An 18341-nucleotide genomic window follows, 5' to 3' on the forward strand; every position below is an offset into this window, starting at 1 on the left:
CGTCTTTTTTGTTTCGGGTTCTTCCCTTTCAACAAGCCTTCTTGCCATTTTATTTCCTCTAGCCAATTTTGTTTGGCTGGTTAATGGTTCATGAAAAATGGTAGGGCATGAGGCAAAGGCCAACATCTTACTGTTTCCTCCTGGTTGCCACAGAGCATGCTAACAAACGCTGATAGTTTCTTAAGTATCAGTTCACAAATCGCAACAGTCATATATTATCAGAAGGAGATGTATTTCTCAAATAATAAAACAACCCAATAGGAGAATCCTACAGAACTTAAATGCAACCATCATTATACCCCAAAATTACAAATCACTGTTTTCTGCAGCGATAACAATCTGAAGAGGCACCATTTCTGTATATTCAAAAACAATTTTACAGAAATGGGGAAAAGCCGAGCCTTCATTTCCAACAATGGTAGACATCTACGTGAGAACTGCAAGCACATTTACTAATCTAATAGGCAAATATGGTTCTGGGTCTCACCATGAAATATGTGTGTGTTCGATAGTGATTTCAGTTAGATTATTGTGGCGGTGGGGCATTTGCAGCTAAATGTTCTAACCGCTGTGGTGGGAGCGGCGGCGGCCACTGTCGATCCTGAGGTTGCTGTGCCTGCTGCGGTGGTGGCCACTGTGGATCCTGAGGTAGCTGCGCCTGCTGCTGAACATCGCCATGCCATGACCAAACAATGTCCTTGAGTGACGGCCTAATGTCTTCTTTCAACAGTTTCTGGTACTCCATAGTGTCACCATTGGTCTTCTTCAACTCGACTAAGAGAAAAGACGACGCGAGCTCATAGATTTCTGCTTCAAACTCAAGAGTACCCTTCTTTCCTTCCCTCGGCGCGGCCAATTTCATCGCTCCATTGTCTTTCTTTGTAACTTTAAGCTTCATGCGTTGGGCAAGTTCCTCCAGCTTCACAAATACAGCTGCTGGCGGCTCATTGGAAGCAAATCGTGCCTCCCTTTGGCTATATCTTTCATCGAACAAACCAGATAGATCGAACCCAGGAGTGAGGGAAATGATATTAAATGCATTCATGCTCGCCGGTCCATCGGAACTCTTGCGACATGGAAGGCCAGACGCAGCAGCTTCGCTCGCATAAGTCTTGTCTTTTCTCAGTGGTGTTCTCTCAACCGGCTTCCTATACCAAGGACTTCTCTTTATCCTTGCGATGGACATTCTAGTATTAGGATCTGGATCAAGGATCCCACTAAGGAGCTCCTTCAGGTCAGTGGAAAAATAACGAGGGCATCTGTACTCAGCCTTAGCAATCTTTCTATACAACTCCATAAGGTTTCTTTCATGGAAAGGAAGATAACCGGCAACAAGAACAAACAGAATCACTCCACAAGACCATACATCTGCCTTTGCACCATTGTAGCCTTTCCTGCTGAGCACTTCCGGAGCAACATAAGCCGGAGTTCCACATGCGGTGTGGAGCAGACCATCTCGCCACTTTGACTTGGTTAGCGCACTTAAACCAAAATCAGAGACCCTAAGGGTCCCATACTCATCCACTAGTAGATTTTCAGGCTTCAAGTCACGATGGTAAACACCTCTACTGTGGCAATAATCTATAGCAGAGATCAACTGGTGAAAATATGTCCTTGCCCCCTCCTCACTAAGCTTCCCCTTGGCTAATTTGTTGAAAAGCTCACCGCCTTTAGCGTACTCCAGAACGAAGTAAATCTTGCTCCTGGTAGCCATTACCTCAAAAAGCTGCAGAACATTCGGATGCCTTACAATTCTCATTATCGAGATCTCCCTCTTTATCTGATCCACCAGACCAACCTTCAAGATCTTGTCCTTATCGAGTATTTTTATGGCAACAGACTGACCATTTGCTAGATTGCGAGCATAGTATACCTTTGCAAAGGTGCCTTGTCCTAATTGCCTCCCGATTTCATAACGCTGGGTCAAAACACTCCTCTCTTCCATTATATAAGCACAAAGCCTGAATCTTTATGATGGTCTATCTACAGACTGGTTCAGACTTCAGAGAGGAATGTTAGAGAAGACAGAGTCCTTCTCTCCATCAGGCTTCGGAAATCGGAACACAGAGGAGTGGAATGAAACCAGTCTGCAACCCACCACTCTCATCAGAACCGAGCAAATGAACCTGGGACGACGCAGTGGTGACTTTGTCACTAGACAATTGCCTCTTCCAACACGAGCTCAAGTGAATCACTCACCAGCCTGACAAATTCTACCTGCGAAAAATAATAAACTAGATTAGAATACACGTGCAAGTGTATGACACATACATCAGGGAATGAAGGTGGCATTTTTACAGCATCTATTTATTTGTGATGAATCGAACATCCAACCCACATTTCCATAAGAACAACGCAGAAATATATTATCTAGGGATCCCATATGTCTACCAGGGCAAATTCTGAGATCTGAAATGGTAAAATTGGGACATTAAACAGCATGACCAATATTCCACAAAACTGGGTGTCCTCTGCAAGATTTACTACAAGTGTAATAATTCCAACATTGTGCAATCGGATTACCGAACAGGAGCGTTAAACTCCTAGAATTGAGGCGACAAACTAAAGAAAGCAAAATTGCTCGCAGATTCCAATCAGATCGAGCGAAACCAAGAACCGCACCCCAATTCAGGGGCCAGGCTATTAACCTCACCTGATCTGAAGACGAATGGAATTCCCAAGTCCCACAAACGGATGGATTCGATTGGATTATACCGCGACGCAGACGGAGGTTGGCACCTTCGGGACATTCGTGATTCCTATTGCGGCATTGCACGGCAGCTCGCTGGCGGCGAGGAGGCTGGCTGGGCTTCTCCGGCTCCCTTCCTCCTACGTGTGGTGGAGCGGTCGACACGGTGCGTTAGGCAGGCGGTGGGCGGCGATGTGGGGACCGAAGTTATTTTTTCCTGTTTTTGCCCTTGGTTCTTGCGAGTTTCTGTGGGACGGACGGTCAGCGGGCTCACCTGCACTGGCCAAACGGCGATAACATTATCTATTTTTTTAGGGAATAACATTACTTTTTTTTCTTGCGGGCATAACATTACCTATTATGCCGTTATAAAGAACATCTTTTTTTTTACGGGAAAAACTTTCAATCTATTCATCTTCAATCATGGTAGTACAACGAACACTAGAATAATAAAAATTACATCCAGATCCGTAGACCACCTAGCAACGACTACAAGCACTGAAGCGAGCCGAAGGCGGGCCGCTGTCATCGCCCCTCCATCGCCGGAGCCGGGCAAACCTTGTTGTAGTAGACAGTCGGGAAGTCGTCGTGCTAAGGCCCCGTAGAACCAACACACTAGAATAGCAACCGCCGCGGATGAAGAGTGTAGATCAAAAGGATCCAATCTGAAAACACACGAACGAAGACGAACGACGAACAGATCCGAGCAAATCCACCAAAGGCAGATCCGCCGGAGACACAACTCCATACGCCCACCAACGATGCAAGACGCTCACCGAAACGGGGGCTAGGCGGGGAGACCTTTATTCCATCTTCAGGGAGCCGCCACCGTCTCGTCTTCCTGAGCAGGACACAAACCTTAACAAAGCTCGAAAAAGATCTAAAAACGGAGCCCTCCCACGGGCAAGGGCCGAGATCCACTCCGCCTCCATGGCCATAGGGCCACCGTAGACGGGATGGACCGGCGCTGGCGCCGGCGCCGGTGGGAGGCAGAAAGCTAGGGTTTTTGGAGGCGGCGGCCTTAGCCACGGGTTGAGGCCGTCTATTCCGGGTCGGATGTTTGCCTTATTGTCTATATACTACTCCTACTTTTGTACACTGATACCTGGATTATATTTTTATTCAAGAATAACAAAGATCAAGGATTCCATAGCAAATCTGACGTCAAATTTTTAACCATGACAAACAGAATATTTTTTATGGCAAATTATGTTCTCCGATGATGGAAAATTTAGTTGGCGAGCATAGCAAGCCCGTCACAGTTCATTTTTGTCTGAAAATTGCCGTGCTTTCAAACCATATTTGTCATAATCACCCAAATATACATTGCCATAAAAAATGTTAGATTTGCCATGCCTAAAAATTTGACGTCAAGATTTTTAGTATTTCGGAAGATCATATATTAAAGTTGACCAACCCTTACAACTCCATTTGTACAAAATTAACAAATTACACACCGGCCATTGGGGAAACTCCTCTCCAACTCGCTATCGGCGCATCATGAGGGAAGCTCGATGCCACCTCCGAACCATTGAAACACTGTCAGAGCCAAGGAAACTTTGTTGATGCAGCGGCCGAGAAGTCCAGTTATAGTTAGAAGATACCGACGACAACGGTCTGGAAAATAGATTGTCACCCTGAAGAAGGCGACACCGAAGGGGGTGGGATGAGCAACCTAGATACAACCAGATAAACCTAGGGTGACATAACCTCACAAGCCTTCCCGTGGATGCCCAAGCTGGTCTAAAGTCGTAAGTCACGACAGGAACTAGAGTACGAGATACGAAGCGACGGTATCTACTCCGTCTAAAGACACCTTCGACGATTACCTGCATAACAATAGAAACAACTAGATCCAGCACTCCAGAAGAGATTTCCCGACCTCCTCTACGGCGCTGATGAGCTGGCAAAAAGCCATTGAAACCTTACTTATTAAAACAAAGGAGTAGTATTCAAGCAAGCATATCAGATTTCATACATATCATGCATTGCCACCTTATTTAGAAAAGTGGGAAAGACCCTCAGCCTCTTAATCGAGTAGTATCAAGTTGCCGCCTAGGATCACTCGTGAAGAGGTTGCGTAAAATCAACAAAAACATCGACAATATTCGTTTTAGAATAGCTTTATAACTCAAAACTAATGGCTTGTTTCCCGCAAAAAATCTAATGGGCCCTTTAATTCAAAGGAATTTTGGAGGAATATAATCTGTAGGATTTTTCCCTAAATTGTTTGTTTGATTCATATGATTGAATCATGTGGGCATTTTTCCTAATTAAGGAGTCTTTTGCACTACATTTCATAGTAAATTTAGAATCCACTCCAACCTTTTGGAAATAATTCTTCATTTTTTCTATGATACAATAAAATATATGAGAATCTTGCAGGATTCAAACGACATTACATTATAATCCTATGTTTTTCCATCCGCCAAAAAATCCTATGTTTTTCTATTCATATGTTTTTAGAATCCCGCGAATCAAAGAAACCATTTTAGTAGAGCTCATTCGGCCAGCTAGTCTAGAATTATTCTCATGATATGTAAACGGAAGTGTTATTTTCTTATTGTGGGAAACTAAGGTCTCCTTTGGTTCATAGGATATGAATATTGTAGGAATAGAAACTTCATAGGAAGTGAGATGACATGCATCTCAATTCCTATAAACACGTCTGAAACACGTCTCCAACAGATCAATAATTTATGAAGTATTCATGCTATATTTAAATAAGTTCAAAATAATTTTGTTGCACCTTTATATTATTTTTATGGACTAACATATTAATCCAGTGCTCAGTACCGATTGTTGCTTTCTGCTTATTTTTGGTTTTTACAGAAAAACCATACCTTCATGGTAGATAGGCCATTTTGTGAAGGTTTTTTTCAAACTTGTTTTACTACAAGTCTATGATTTTTCCCAGTAACTAGTTCACACAAAAGGGCTCCATGCATAAGGATTTTATTTTTTGAGGCTTTTTCATTTTCTTTGATTTTTTCAGAATGTGGTCAAACTTGCAAGGTTGACGAATCCTAGCAGATGGTTGGGAATTTCAATTTTGGTAGTGCCCAGTGCCTACACCACCAATTCACAAGCTAAACATGATTTTTTTTCATTTTTCAGGACTAAGATACATGACACTTGTAATTCAAATCTGACCAATTTCTGATAAATCTCTAGAAATTCAGTAAATGGATGAAAGATAGAAATAAAATTAGATAATTCATGAAACTTGGGCAGTGTGCATCCAATGCGGTCTAGTTTGGATGAAAAATGGCTAGACCCAATTTCATAACTTATTTCTGGCACTTACTTCATAGAAAAAACACTTGAAAATGGAAAAATAAGTTTCTCTTCCAAAAAAATATAATTGCCATGCAAACATTGTCCGCCATGGTAACAACCATGGGTGTGCCAAATTTGGACATGTAATTATGAACTATGCCATGGATGTGGCCATGACCATGGGCATATGCCTTAAAATCCATACAAGTTCATAGTAGATAGGCCATTTTGTGAAGTTTTTTTCAAACTTTTTTCATGGCAAGTATATGATTTTTTACCAGTAACTAGTTCACACCAAAGGGCTCCATGCACAAAGATTTCATTTTTGAGGCTTTTTCATTTTTCTTTGATTTTTTATATTATGGTCAAACGTGCAATGTTGACCAATCATGGCAGATGGTTGGGAATTTCAACTTTGGTTGTGCCTAGTGCCTACACCACCAATTCAAAAGGTAAAAATGATTTTTTTTCCAATTTTCTGGACCAAGATACATGACACCGTGAGTTCAAATTTGACCAAGTTCCCATAAATCTCTAGAAAGTTAGTAAATGGATGACATATAGAAATAAAACAAGATAATTCATGAAATTGGGCAGTGTGCATCAAATGTGGTCTAATTAGAATGAAAAATGGCAAGACCCAATTTTATAATTTATTTCAGGCACTTACTTCACAAAAAAGTCATTTCGAGCACTAGAAAAATGCAAAAGTAAGTTTTTATTCCAAAAAATATATTTGCTATGCAAACATTGTCCACCATGATAACACCCATGGGTGGGCCAAGTTTGGCCATGTCATTATGAACTATGCCATGAATGTGGCCATGACCACGGGCATATGCCTTGAAATCCATACAAATTCATAGTAGATAGGCTATTTTTTGAAAGTTTTTCTTTCAAACTTGTTTTATTGCAAGCCTATGATTTTTCCTAGTAACTAGTTCACACAAAAGGGCTCCATGCACATGGATTTCATTTTTTGAGTTTTTTCATTTTCTTTGTTTTTTTTCAAAATGTGGTCAAACTTACAAGGTTGACCAATCCTAGAAGAAGGTTGGGAATTTCAAATTTTGTTGTGACCTGTGCTTACACCAAAATTCAAAAGCTAAACATCATTGTTTTCCAATTTTCAGGACCAAGATACATGATACCTGTAGTTCAAATCTGACCAAGTTCTGATAAATCTCTAGAAATTCAGGAAATGGATGAAATGTAGAAATAAAACTAGATAATTCATGAAACCTGGCTAGTGTGCTGTTGGAAATATGCCCTAGAGGCAATAATAAATTTGTTATTATTATATTTCATTGTTCATGATAACCGTTTATTATCCATGCTAGAATTGTATTGATAGGAAACTCAGATACATGTGTGGATACATAGACAACACCATGTCCCTAGTAAGCCTCTAGTTGACTAACTCGTTGATCAATAAGATGGTTACGGTTTCCTGACCATGGACATTGGATGTTGTTGATAATGGGATCACATCATTAGGAGAATGATGTGATGGACAAGACCCAATCCTAAGCCTAGCACAAAGATCGTGTAGTTCGTATGCTAAAGCTTTTCTAATGTCAAGTATCATTTCCTTAGACCATGAGATTGTGCAACTCCCGGATACCGTAGGAGTGCTTTGGGTGTGCCAAACGTCACACGTAACTGGGTGGCTATAAAGGTTCACTACAGGTATCTCCGAAAGTGTCTGTTGGGTTGGCACGAATCGAGACTGGGATTTGTCACTCCGTGTAACGGAGAGGTATCTCTGGGCCCATTCGGTAGGACATCATCATAATGTGCACAATGTGACCAAGGAGTTGATCACGGGATGATGTGTTACGGAACGAGTAAAGAGACTTGCCGGTAACGAGATTGAACAAGGTATCGGGATACCGACGATCGAATCTCGGGCAAGTACAATACCACTGGACAAAGGGAATTGAATACGGGATTGATTGAATCCTCGACATCGTGGTTCATCCGATGAGATCATCGTGGAACATATGGGAGCCAACATGGGTATCCAGATCCGGCTGTTGGTTATTGGCCGGAGAGTTGTCTCGGTCATGTCTGCATGGTTCCCGAACCCGTAGGGTCTACACACTTAAGGTTCGATGACGCTAGGGTTATTAGGAAGACTTGTATGTGATTACCGAATATTGTTAGGAGTCCCAGATGAGATCCCGGACGTCACGAGGAGTTCCGGAATGGTCCGGAGGTAAAGATTTATATATGGAAAGTCGTTGTTCGGGTTCCAGGAAAAGTTCGGTTTTTTCGGTATTGTACCGGGAAGCTTCCGGAAGGTTCCGGAGGATTCCGGAGGGGTCCGGAGGTCCGGAAAATGTTCCACCACGTCCAATACAGCAACATGGGCTGTAGGGGGGCGCCCTAACCTTAATGGGCCAAGGGCACCAGCCCCCCCAAGGCCCATGCACATGGGAGAGGGGAAACCCTAAGGGGGAGGGCCTACACTTGACTTGGGAGGCACTCCTCCCCCCCTTGGCCGCCGCCCCCAACCCTAGATGGGATCTAGGGGGGCGGGCCCCCTCTCTCTCCACCTATAAATAGTGGAGGGGTGGGAGGGCGGCCACACGCTTGAACCTGGCGCAGCCCCTCCCCTCCAATACCTCTCCTCCTCCGCGTGAGCTTGGCGAAGCCCTGCCGAAGAACTGCCACTCCATCACCACCATGCCGTCGTGCTGCTGTTGGACTCTCTTCCTCAACCTCTCCCTCCTCCTTGCTGGATCAAGGCGTGGGATACGTCTCCGTTCCGTACGTGTGTTGAACGCGGAGGTGCCGTCCGTTCGGCGCTAGGATCATCGGTGATTTGGATCACGACGAGTACGACTCCATCAACCCCGTTCACTTGAACACTTCCGCTAAGCGATCTACAAGGGTATGTAGATGCACTCTCCTTCCCCTTGTTGCTAGATTACTCCATAGCTTGATCTTGGTGATGCATAGAAAATCTTAAATTTCTGCTACGATCCCCAACAGTGGCATCATGAGCTAGGTTTATGCGTAGTTTCTATGCACGAGTAGAACACAAAGCAGTTGTGGGCGTCGATATTGTCAATTTACTTGCCGTTACTAGTCTTATCTTGATTCGGCGGCATCGTGGGATGAAGCGGCCCGGACCGACCTTACACATACTCTTACGTGAGACTGGTTCCACCGACTGACATGCACTAGTTGCATAAGGTGGCTAGCGGGTGTCTGTCTCTCCCACTTTAGTCGGATCGGATTCGATGAAAAGGGTCCTTATGAAGGGTAAATAGAAATTGGCATATCACGTTGTGGTTTTGGTGTAGGTAAGAAACGTTCTTGCTAGAAACCTATAGCAGCCACGTAAAAAACTTGCAACAACAATTAGAGGACGTCTAACTTGTTTTTGCAGCATATGCCTTGTGATGTGATATGGCCAAAAGGATGTGATGAATGATATATGTGATGTATGAGATTGATCATGTTCTTGTAATAGGAATCACGACTTGCATGTCGATGAGTATGACAACCGGCAGGAGCCATAGGAGTTGTCTTAATTTATTTATGACCTGCGTGTCAACATAAATGTCATGTAATTACTTTACTTTATTGCTAAAGCATTAGCCATAGTAGTAGAAGTAATAGATGACGAGACAACTTCAAGAAGACACGATGATGGAGATCATGGTGTCATGCCGGTAACAATGATGATCATGGAGCCCCGAAGATGGAGATCAAAAGGAGCAAAATGATATTGGCCATATCATGTCACTATTTGATTGCATATGATGCTTATCATGTTTTACATCTTATTTGCTTAGAACGACGGTAGCTTAAATAAGATGATCCCTCTCTAAAATTTCAAGAAAAGTGTTCCCCCTAACTGTGCACCATTGCGAAGGTTCGTTGTTTCGAAGCACCACGTGACGATCGGGTGTGATAGATTCTAACGTTCGAATACAACGGGTGTTGACGAGCCTAGCATGTACAGACACGGCCTTGGGACACATGCGAAACACTTAGGTTGACTTGACGAGCCTAGCATGTACATACATGGCCTCGGAACACGGAAGACCGAAAGGTCGAACATGAGTCGTATAGAAGATACGATCAACATGAGATGTTCACCGTTGATGACTAGTCCGTCTCACATGATGATCGGACACGGCCTAGTCGATTCAGATCATGTTTCACTTAGATGACTAGAGGGATGTCTATCTGAGTGGGAGTTCATTAAATTAATTTGATTAGATGAACTCAATTATCATGAACATAGTCTAAATTGTCTTCGCAAATATGTTGTAGATAAATAGCTCACGTTGTAGCTCCCTGTTTCAATACGTTCCTAGAGAAAGATTAAGTTGAAAGATATTGTAAGCAATGATGCGGACTAAGTCCGTAGTCCGAGGAGTGTCCCCACTGCTACACAAAAGGCTTACGTCTTTGATGCACCGCTTGATGTGCAAACCCCTACAACATCGTTTGTGGATGTTGTGAACACCTGACAGACACATCCTGATGACTACTTGATAGTTTAGTGCACCATACTTTACGGCTTAGAATCGGGATTCCAATGACGTTTTGAACGACATAGAACATATGAGATGTTCCAAGACCTGAAATTGGGATTTCAGGCTCATGCCCGTGTTGAGAGGTGTGAGACCTCTGACAAGTTCTTTTGCCAACAAGATGGAGGAGAATAGCTCAGCTAGTGAGCATGTGCTCAGAATGTCTGGGTGCTACAATCACTTAAATCAAGTGGGAGTTAAACTTCCAGATAAGATAGTGATTGATAGAGTTCTCTAGCCACTATCACTAAGCTACTAGATCTTTGTGATGAACTATGACATGCAAGGGATGGAGTTGATCCCGGAGCTGTTCGCGGTGCTTAAGACCGCAAAAGGTAGAAATCAAGAAGGAGCATCAAGTGTTGATGGTTTGACAAAGACCACTGGTTTCAAGAAGGGCAAGGGCTAGAAGGGAAACTTCATGGATGGCAAACCAGTTGCCGCTCCAGTGAAGGAACCCAAGGTTGAACCCAAACCCGAGACTAAATGCTTCTATTGTAAGGGGAACGGTCACCGGTAGCGGAATTACCCAAAATACATGGTACATAAGAAGGCTGGCAACTTCAACAAAGTATATACGTGTTATTAATGTGTACCTCACTAGTACTCCTGGTAGCACCTGGGTATTGGATACCGGTTCAGTTGCTATTATTGGTGACTTGAAGCAAAAGCTACGGACTAAACGGAGACTGGCTAAGGGCGAGGTGACAATGTGTGTTGGAAGTTTTTCCAAAGTTGATGAGATCACCATCGCACGCTCCATCTGCCTTCGGGATTAGTATTGAACCTAGATAAATGTTATCAGGTGTCTACGTTGAGCATGAATATGATTAGATCATGTTCATTGCAATATGGTTATTCATTTAAGTTAGAGAATACTAGTTATTCTGTTTACATGAATAATACCTTTCATGGTCATGCACCCTATGTGAATGGTTCATTGAATCTCGGTCATGGTAATACACATGTTCACGTCAAAAGATGTAGAGTTAATAATGATAGTACCACTTTCTCGTGGCACTGCCGCTTAGGTCATATTGGCGTAAGATGCATGAAGAAACTCCATGTCGATGGATGTTTGGAGTCACTTGATTTTGAATCACTTGACACATGCGAGCCATGCCTCATGGGAAGGATGACTAAGACCCCGTTTTCAGGTACAATGAAACGGGAAAGTGACTTGTTGGAAATCATGCATACCGATGCGTGTGATCCAATGAGAATTGAAGTGTGCGGTGGATATCGCTATTTTCTCATCTTCACTGATGATTTGAGTAGATATAGGTATATTTGCTTAATGAAGCACAAGTCTGAAATGTTTGAAAAGTTCAAGCGATTTCAGAGTGAAGTTAAGAACCATCATAACAAGAAGATCAAATTCCTACGATCTGATCGATGAGAATTTCTGAGTTATGAGTTTGGCAATCACTTAAGACATTGTGGAATTGTTTCACAGTTGAAGCCACCTGGAACACCACAGGGTAATGGTGTGTCCGGACGTCGTAATCGAACCTTATGAGATATGGTGCGATCTATGATGTCTCTTACTGATCTACCGTTTTCATTTTGAGGTTATGCGTTAGAGACAGCTGCATTCACTTTATATAGGACACCATCTAAGTCCGTTGAGATGACGTTGTGTAAACATTGGTTTGGCAAGAAACCAAAGTTTTCGTTTCTTAATGTTTGGGCTGCGATGCTTAAGGCTTCAGCTGGAGAAGCTCGAACCCAAAAGCGGACAAACACATCTTCATAGAATACCCAAAGGTGACAGTTGGGTATACCTTCTATCTCAGATCTGAGGGCAAATTGTTTGTCGCTAAGAACGGGTCCTTTCTCGAGAAGGAGTTTCTCTCGAAAGAATTGAGTGGGAGGAAGATAGAACTTGATGAGGTTGTCGAACCTTTACTTTAACTAGAGAGTGATGCAACACAGAAATATGTTTTCTGTGGCGCCTACGTCTGTTGAAGAGGAAGTTAATGATAGTGATCATGAAGCTTCGGATCAAGTTGCTATCGAACCTCGTAGGTCGACAAGGATATGTACTACTCCTGAGTGGTACGGTAATCCTGTCTTAGATATCATGTTGTTAGACAACAATGAACCTACAATCTATGGAGAAGCGATGGTGGGCCCGTATTCTGACAAATGGTTAGAAGCCCTGAAATCCGAGATAGGATCCATATATCAGAACAAAGTATGGACTTTGGTGGACTTGCCAGATGATCGGCAAGCCATTGAGATAAATGGATCTTTAAGAAGAAGACGAACGTGGGCGGTAATGTTACCGTCTATGAAGCTCGACTGGTGGTAAAGAGTCTTTTCACAAGTTCAAGGAGTTGACTACGATGAGAATTTCTCACCCGTAGCGATGCTTAAGTCTGTCGGAATCATGTTAGCATTAGCTGTATTTTTCGATTATGAAATCTGACAGATGGATGTCAAAACAAGTTTTCTTACCAGTTTTCGTAAGAAAAAGTTGTATGTGATACAATCAAAGGTTTTGTCGATCCTAAGGATGCTAAAAGGTATGCTAGCTCCAGCGATCCTTCTATGGACTAGAGCAAGCATCTCGGAGTCAGAATATGTGCTTTGATGGAGTGATCAAAGATTTTAGGTTTATACAATGTTTGTTAGAAACTTGTATTTACAAGAAAGTGAGTGGGAGCACTACAACATTTCTGATAAGTATATGTGGATGACATATTGTTGATCCGGAATAATGTAGAATTTCTGGAAAGCATAAAAGGTCATTTGAAGGGTGTTTTTCAAAGGAAGACCTGGATAAAGCTGCTTACAAATTGGGCATCAAGATCTATAAAGATAGATCAAAAACGCCTGATGATACTTTCAAAGAACGCACACCTTGACATGTTTTTGAGGGAGTTCAAAATAGATCAGTCAAAGAAGGGGTTCTTACCTGAGTTGTAAGGTGTGAAGTTGAGTAAGACTTGAAGATTGACCACGACAGAAGAAAGAGGAAGGACGAAGGTCGTCCCCTATGCTTTTGTCATAGGCTCTATACAGTATGCCATGCTGAGTACCGCACCAGATGTGTGCCTTGCCACATGTCTGGCAAGAGGGTACAAAGGTGATCTAGGAGTGGATCACCAGATAGCAGTCAAAATTATCCTTAGAGGAATAAGGAAATGTTTCTCAGTTATGGAGGTGATAAAGAGTTCGACATAAAGAGTTACGTCGATGCAAGCTTAACACCTATCCGGATAGCTCTGAGTAGAGATACCGGATACATATAATGGATCAATAATTTGGAATAGCTCCAAGTGGAACGTGGTAGCAGCATCTACGATATAAAGTTTTGCGAAATACATAGGGATCTGAATATGGCAAGACCCGTTGACTACAACCTCTCTCACAAGCATAACATGATCAAACCCAGAACTCTTTGAGTGTTTATCACATAGTGATGTGAACTAGATCATTGAGTCTAGTAGACTCTTGGATGTTGGTCACATGGCGATGTGACCTGTGAGTGTTAATCACATGGCGATGTGAACTAGATTATTGACTCTAGTGCAAGTGGGAGACTGTTGGAAATATGCCCTAGAGGCAATAATAAATTGGTTATTATTATATTTCATTGTTCATGATAACCGTTTATTATCCATGCTAGAATTGTATTGATAGGAAACTCAGATACATGTGTGGATACATAGACAACACCATGTCCCTAGTAAGCCTCTAGTTGACTAGCTCGTTGATCAATAAGATGGTTACGGTTTCCTGACCATGGACATTGGATGTCATTGATAACGGGATCACATCATTAGGAGAATGATGTGATGGACAAGACCCAATCCTAAGCCTAGCACAAAGATCGTGTAGTTCGTATGCTAAAGCTTTTCTAATGTCAAGTATCATTTCCTTAGACCATGAGATTGTGCAACTCCCGGATACCGTAGGAGTTCTTTGGGTGTGCCAAACATCACAACGTAACTGGGTGGCTATAAAGGTTCACTACAGGTATCTCCGAAAGTGTCTGTTGGGTTGGCACGAATCGAGACTGGGATTTGTCACTCCGTGTAACGGAGAGGTATCTCTGGACCCACTCGGTAGGACATCATCATAATGTGCACAATGTGACCAAGGAGTTGATCACGGGATGATGTATTACGGAACGAGTAAAGAGACTTGCCGATAACGAGATTGAACAAGGTATCGGGATACCGGCGATCGAATCTCGGGCAAGTACAATACTGCTGGACAAAGGGAATTGAATACGGGATTGATTGAATCCTCGACATTGTGGTTCATCCGATGAGATCATCGTGGAACATGTCGGAGCCAACATGGGTATCCATATCCCGCTGTTGGTTATTGGCCGGAGAGTTGTCTCGGTCATGTCTGCATGGTTCCCGAACCCGTAGGGTCTACACACTTAAGGTTCGATGACGCTAGGGTTATTAGGAAGACTTGTATGTGATTACCGAATGTTGTTCGGAGTCCCGGATGAGATCCTGGATGTCACGAGGAGTTCCGGAATGGTCCGGAGGTAAAGATTTATATATGGAAAGTTGTTGTTCGGGTTCCGGGAAAAGTTCAATTTTTTCCGGTATTGTACCGGGAAGCTTCCGAAGGATTCCGGAGGGGTCCGGAGGTCTGGAAAATGTTCCACCACGTCCAATACAGCAGCATGGTCTGTAGGGGGGGCTCCCTAACCTTAATGGGCCAAGGGCACTAGCCCCCCCAAGGCCCATGCGCATGGGAGAGGGGAAACCCTAAGGGGGAGGGCCTCCACTTGACTTGGGAGGCACTCCTCCCCCCTTGGCCACCGCCCCCAACCCTAGATGGGATCTAGGGGGGCCGGCCCCCTCTCTCCCCACCTATAAATAGTGGAGGGGTGGGAGGGCGGCCACACGCTTGAACCTGGCGCAGCCCCTCCCCTCCAATACCTCTCCTCCTCCGCGTGAGCTTGGCGAAGCCCTGCCGGAGAACTGCCACTCCATCACCACCACGCCGTCGTGCTGCTGTTGGACTCTCTTCCTCAACCTATCCCTCGTCCTTGCTGGATCAAGGAGTGGGAGACGTCTCCGTTCCGTACGTGTGTTGAACGCGGAGGTGCCGTCCGTTTGGCGCTAGGATCATCGGTGATTTGGATCACGACGAGTACGACTCCATCAACCCCGTTCACTTGAACGCTTCCGCTAAGCGATCTACAAGGGTATGTAGATGCACTCTCCTTCCCCTCGTTGCTAGATTACTCCATAGATTGATCTTGGTGATGCATAGAAAATTTTAAATTTCTACTATGATCCCCAACATGTGCATCCAATGTGGTCTACTTTGGATGAAAAATGTCAAGACCCAATTTTATAACTTATTTCAGACACTAACTTCACAAAAAAGACATCTCTAACATATGAAAAATGGAAAAAATAGGTTTTTATTCCAAAAATATATAATTGCTATGCAAAAGTTGATTTTCCATCATGGTAACACCCACGGGTGTGCCAAATTTGGACATGTTATTATGAAATATGCCATGGAAGTGGCCATGACCATGGGCGCCTTGAAATCCATACAAGTTCATGGTAGATATGCCATTTTGTGATTTTTTCAAACTTGTTTTATTGCAAGTCTATGAATTTTCCTAGTAACTAGTTCACACAAAAGGGCTCCATGCAGAAGGATTTCATTTTTTGAGGCTTTTTTCATTGTCTTTGTTTTTTTAAATATGGTCAAACTTGCAGGGTTGACGAATCCTAGCAGATGGTTGGGAATTTCAACTTTGGTTGTGCCTAGTGTCTACACCACAAATTCACAAGCTAAACATGTTTTTTTCTTTCAATTTTCAAGACTAAAATACATGACACCTATAGTTTAAATTTGACCAAGTTTTGATAAATCTCTAGAAATTCAGTAAATGTATGAAATTTAGAAATAAAACTAGATAATTCATGAAACTTGGGCAATGTGCATCCAATGTGGTCTAATTTGGATGAAAAATGCCAAGATCCAATTTTATAACTTATTTCTGCACTTACTTCACAGAAAAAGACATTTCTAGCACTTGAAAAAAGGAAAAATAATTTTTTATTCCAAAAAAATATACAATTTCTATGCAAACATTATCCGCCATGGTAGCACCGATGGGTGTGCCAAATTTGGACATGTTATTATGAACTATGCCATGGATGTGGCCATTGATACGTCTCCAACGTATCTACTTTTCCTAACGCTTTTCGTCTTGTTTTGGACTCTAATTTGCATGATTGAATGAAACTAACCCCGGACTGACACTGCTTTCAGCAGAACTACCATGGTGTTATTTTTGTGCAGAAATAAAAGTTCTCGGAATGGAACAAAACTTTGCGAGGAATTTCTAAGCCAAGACCTACCGGAGAGGGGCACCTGGGTGGGCACAACCCACCAGGGCGCGCCCCCTCTCCTGGCATGCCCAGGTGGGTTGTCCCCACTTGGTGGCCCCATAGACCCTGATTCCGACGCTATAAAATCCTATTTTTCCAGAAAAAAATCAGAGAGAAATAATTATCACGATCCACGAGACAGAGCCGCCATCACCCCCTGTTCTTCATTGGGAGGCTAGATCTGGAGTCCGTTTGGGGCTCCGGAGAGGGGGATCTTCGTTCTTCATCATCACCAACCCTTCTCCATCGCCAATTCCATGATGCTCCCCACCAGGAGTGAGTAATTCCTTCGTAGGCTCGCTGGTCGGTGAGGAGTTGGATGAGATTCATCATGTAATCAAGTTAGCTTTGTTAGGGCCTGGTCCCTAGTATCCACTATGTTCTGAGATTGATGTTGCTATGACTTTGCCATGCTTAATGCTTGTCACTTTGGGCCCGGGTGCCATGATTTCATATCTGAACCGTTTATGTTATCACCATTATATCCATGTTCTAGATCAGATCTTGCAAGTTATAGTCACCTACTACGTGTTATGACCCGGCAACCCCGGAGTGACAATATTCGGGACCACTCCCGGTGATGATCGTAGTTTGAGGAGTTCATGTATTGATCGTGTGTTAATGCTTTGTTCCAGTTCTCTATTAAAAGGATGCCTTAATATCCCTTAGTTTCCAATTGGACCCCGCTGCCACAGGAGGGTAGGACAAAAGATGTCATGCAAGTTCTTTCCATAAGCACGTATGACTATTTATGGAATACATGCCTACATTATATTTAATAAACTGGAGCTAGTGTCGTATCGCCCTAGGTTATGACTGTCTCATGATGAATATCATCCAACGGATTACCGATCTAGTGCCTACGAATTTCTCTTATATTGTTTCTGCTAAGTTACTACTTCTATCATTACTGCTGCACTTGCTACCAATCTACTTCTATCACTGTTACCGTTACTATTACTGTTGTCACTATTATCAAAACTATCATAGTACTTTGCTACTGATCACTTTGCTGCAGATAATTAATGTCTAGGTGTGGTTGAATTGACAACTCAGCTGCTAATACTTGCAAATATTCTTTGGCTCCCCTTGTGCTGAATCCATAAATTTGGGTTGAATACTCTACCCTCGAAAACTGTTGCGATCCCATATACTTGTGGGTTATCAAGACCTTTTTCTGGCATCGTTGCCGGGGAGCATAGCTATATTTGTTGAGTCACTTGGGATTATTACCAATTTATCACTATGAAGAACCTGAAGGATGCTAAGACTAAGATTTTTCCCTCTAAGATGAGGGGAGGTAAGGAACTGCCATCTAGCTCTGCTTTAGATTCACCTTCTGTTATAAGTAAACTCGCAACACCACCACATGCTATTAATCTTGATATGCCGCAAGTTATTGATGATGCTACTTCAGCTATGAATGATGCT

At 43.0% G+C, this 18341-nt stretch overlaps 1 protein-coding gene across 2 annotated transcripts; it reads right to left on the bottom strand.

Annotated features, from left to right (window-relative positions):
* Positions 1-245: 245 nt before the first annotated feature.
* Positions 246-2939, bottom strand: LOC119283828 (CBL-interacting protein kinase 28-like). 2 transcript variants are annotated; one of them, XM_037563225.1, is made up of 3 exons: positions 2392-2645; positions 2193-2217; positions 246-1944 (listed from the first exon to the last, which is right to left on the bottom strand). In XM_037563225.1, the coding sequence occupies exons 1-3, from the start codon at positions 2440-2442 to the stop codon at positions 527-529; spliced, it is 1494 nt and encodes a 497-aa protein (XP_037419122.1). In that variant the 5' UTR covers positions 2443-2645; the 3' UTR covers positions 246-526. The 2 variants fall into 2 exon arrangements, with proteins under 2 accessions (XP_037419122.1, XP_037419119.1); XM_037563222.1 differs by lacking the exon at positions 2392-2645 and adding an exon at positions 2654-2939 and having other exon boundaries at positions 246-2217.
* Between the last annotated feature and the right edge of the window lie 15402 nt (positions 2940-18341).

Source organism: Triticum dicoccoides, chromosome 1A (assembly GCF_002162155.2).
Source record: "Triticum dicoccoides isolate Atlit2015 ecotype Zavitan chromosome 1A, WEW_v2.0, whole genome shotgun sequence".
Lineage (NCBI taxonomy): Eukaryota > Viridiplantae > Streptophyta > Magnoliopsida > Poales > Poaceae > Triticum > Triticum dicoccoides.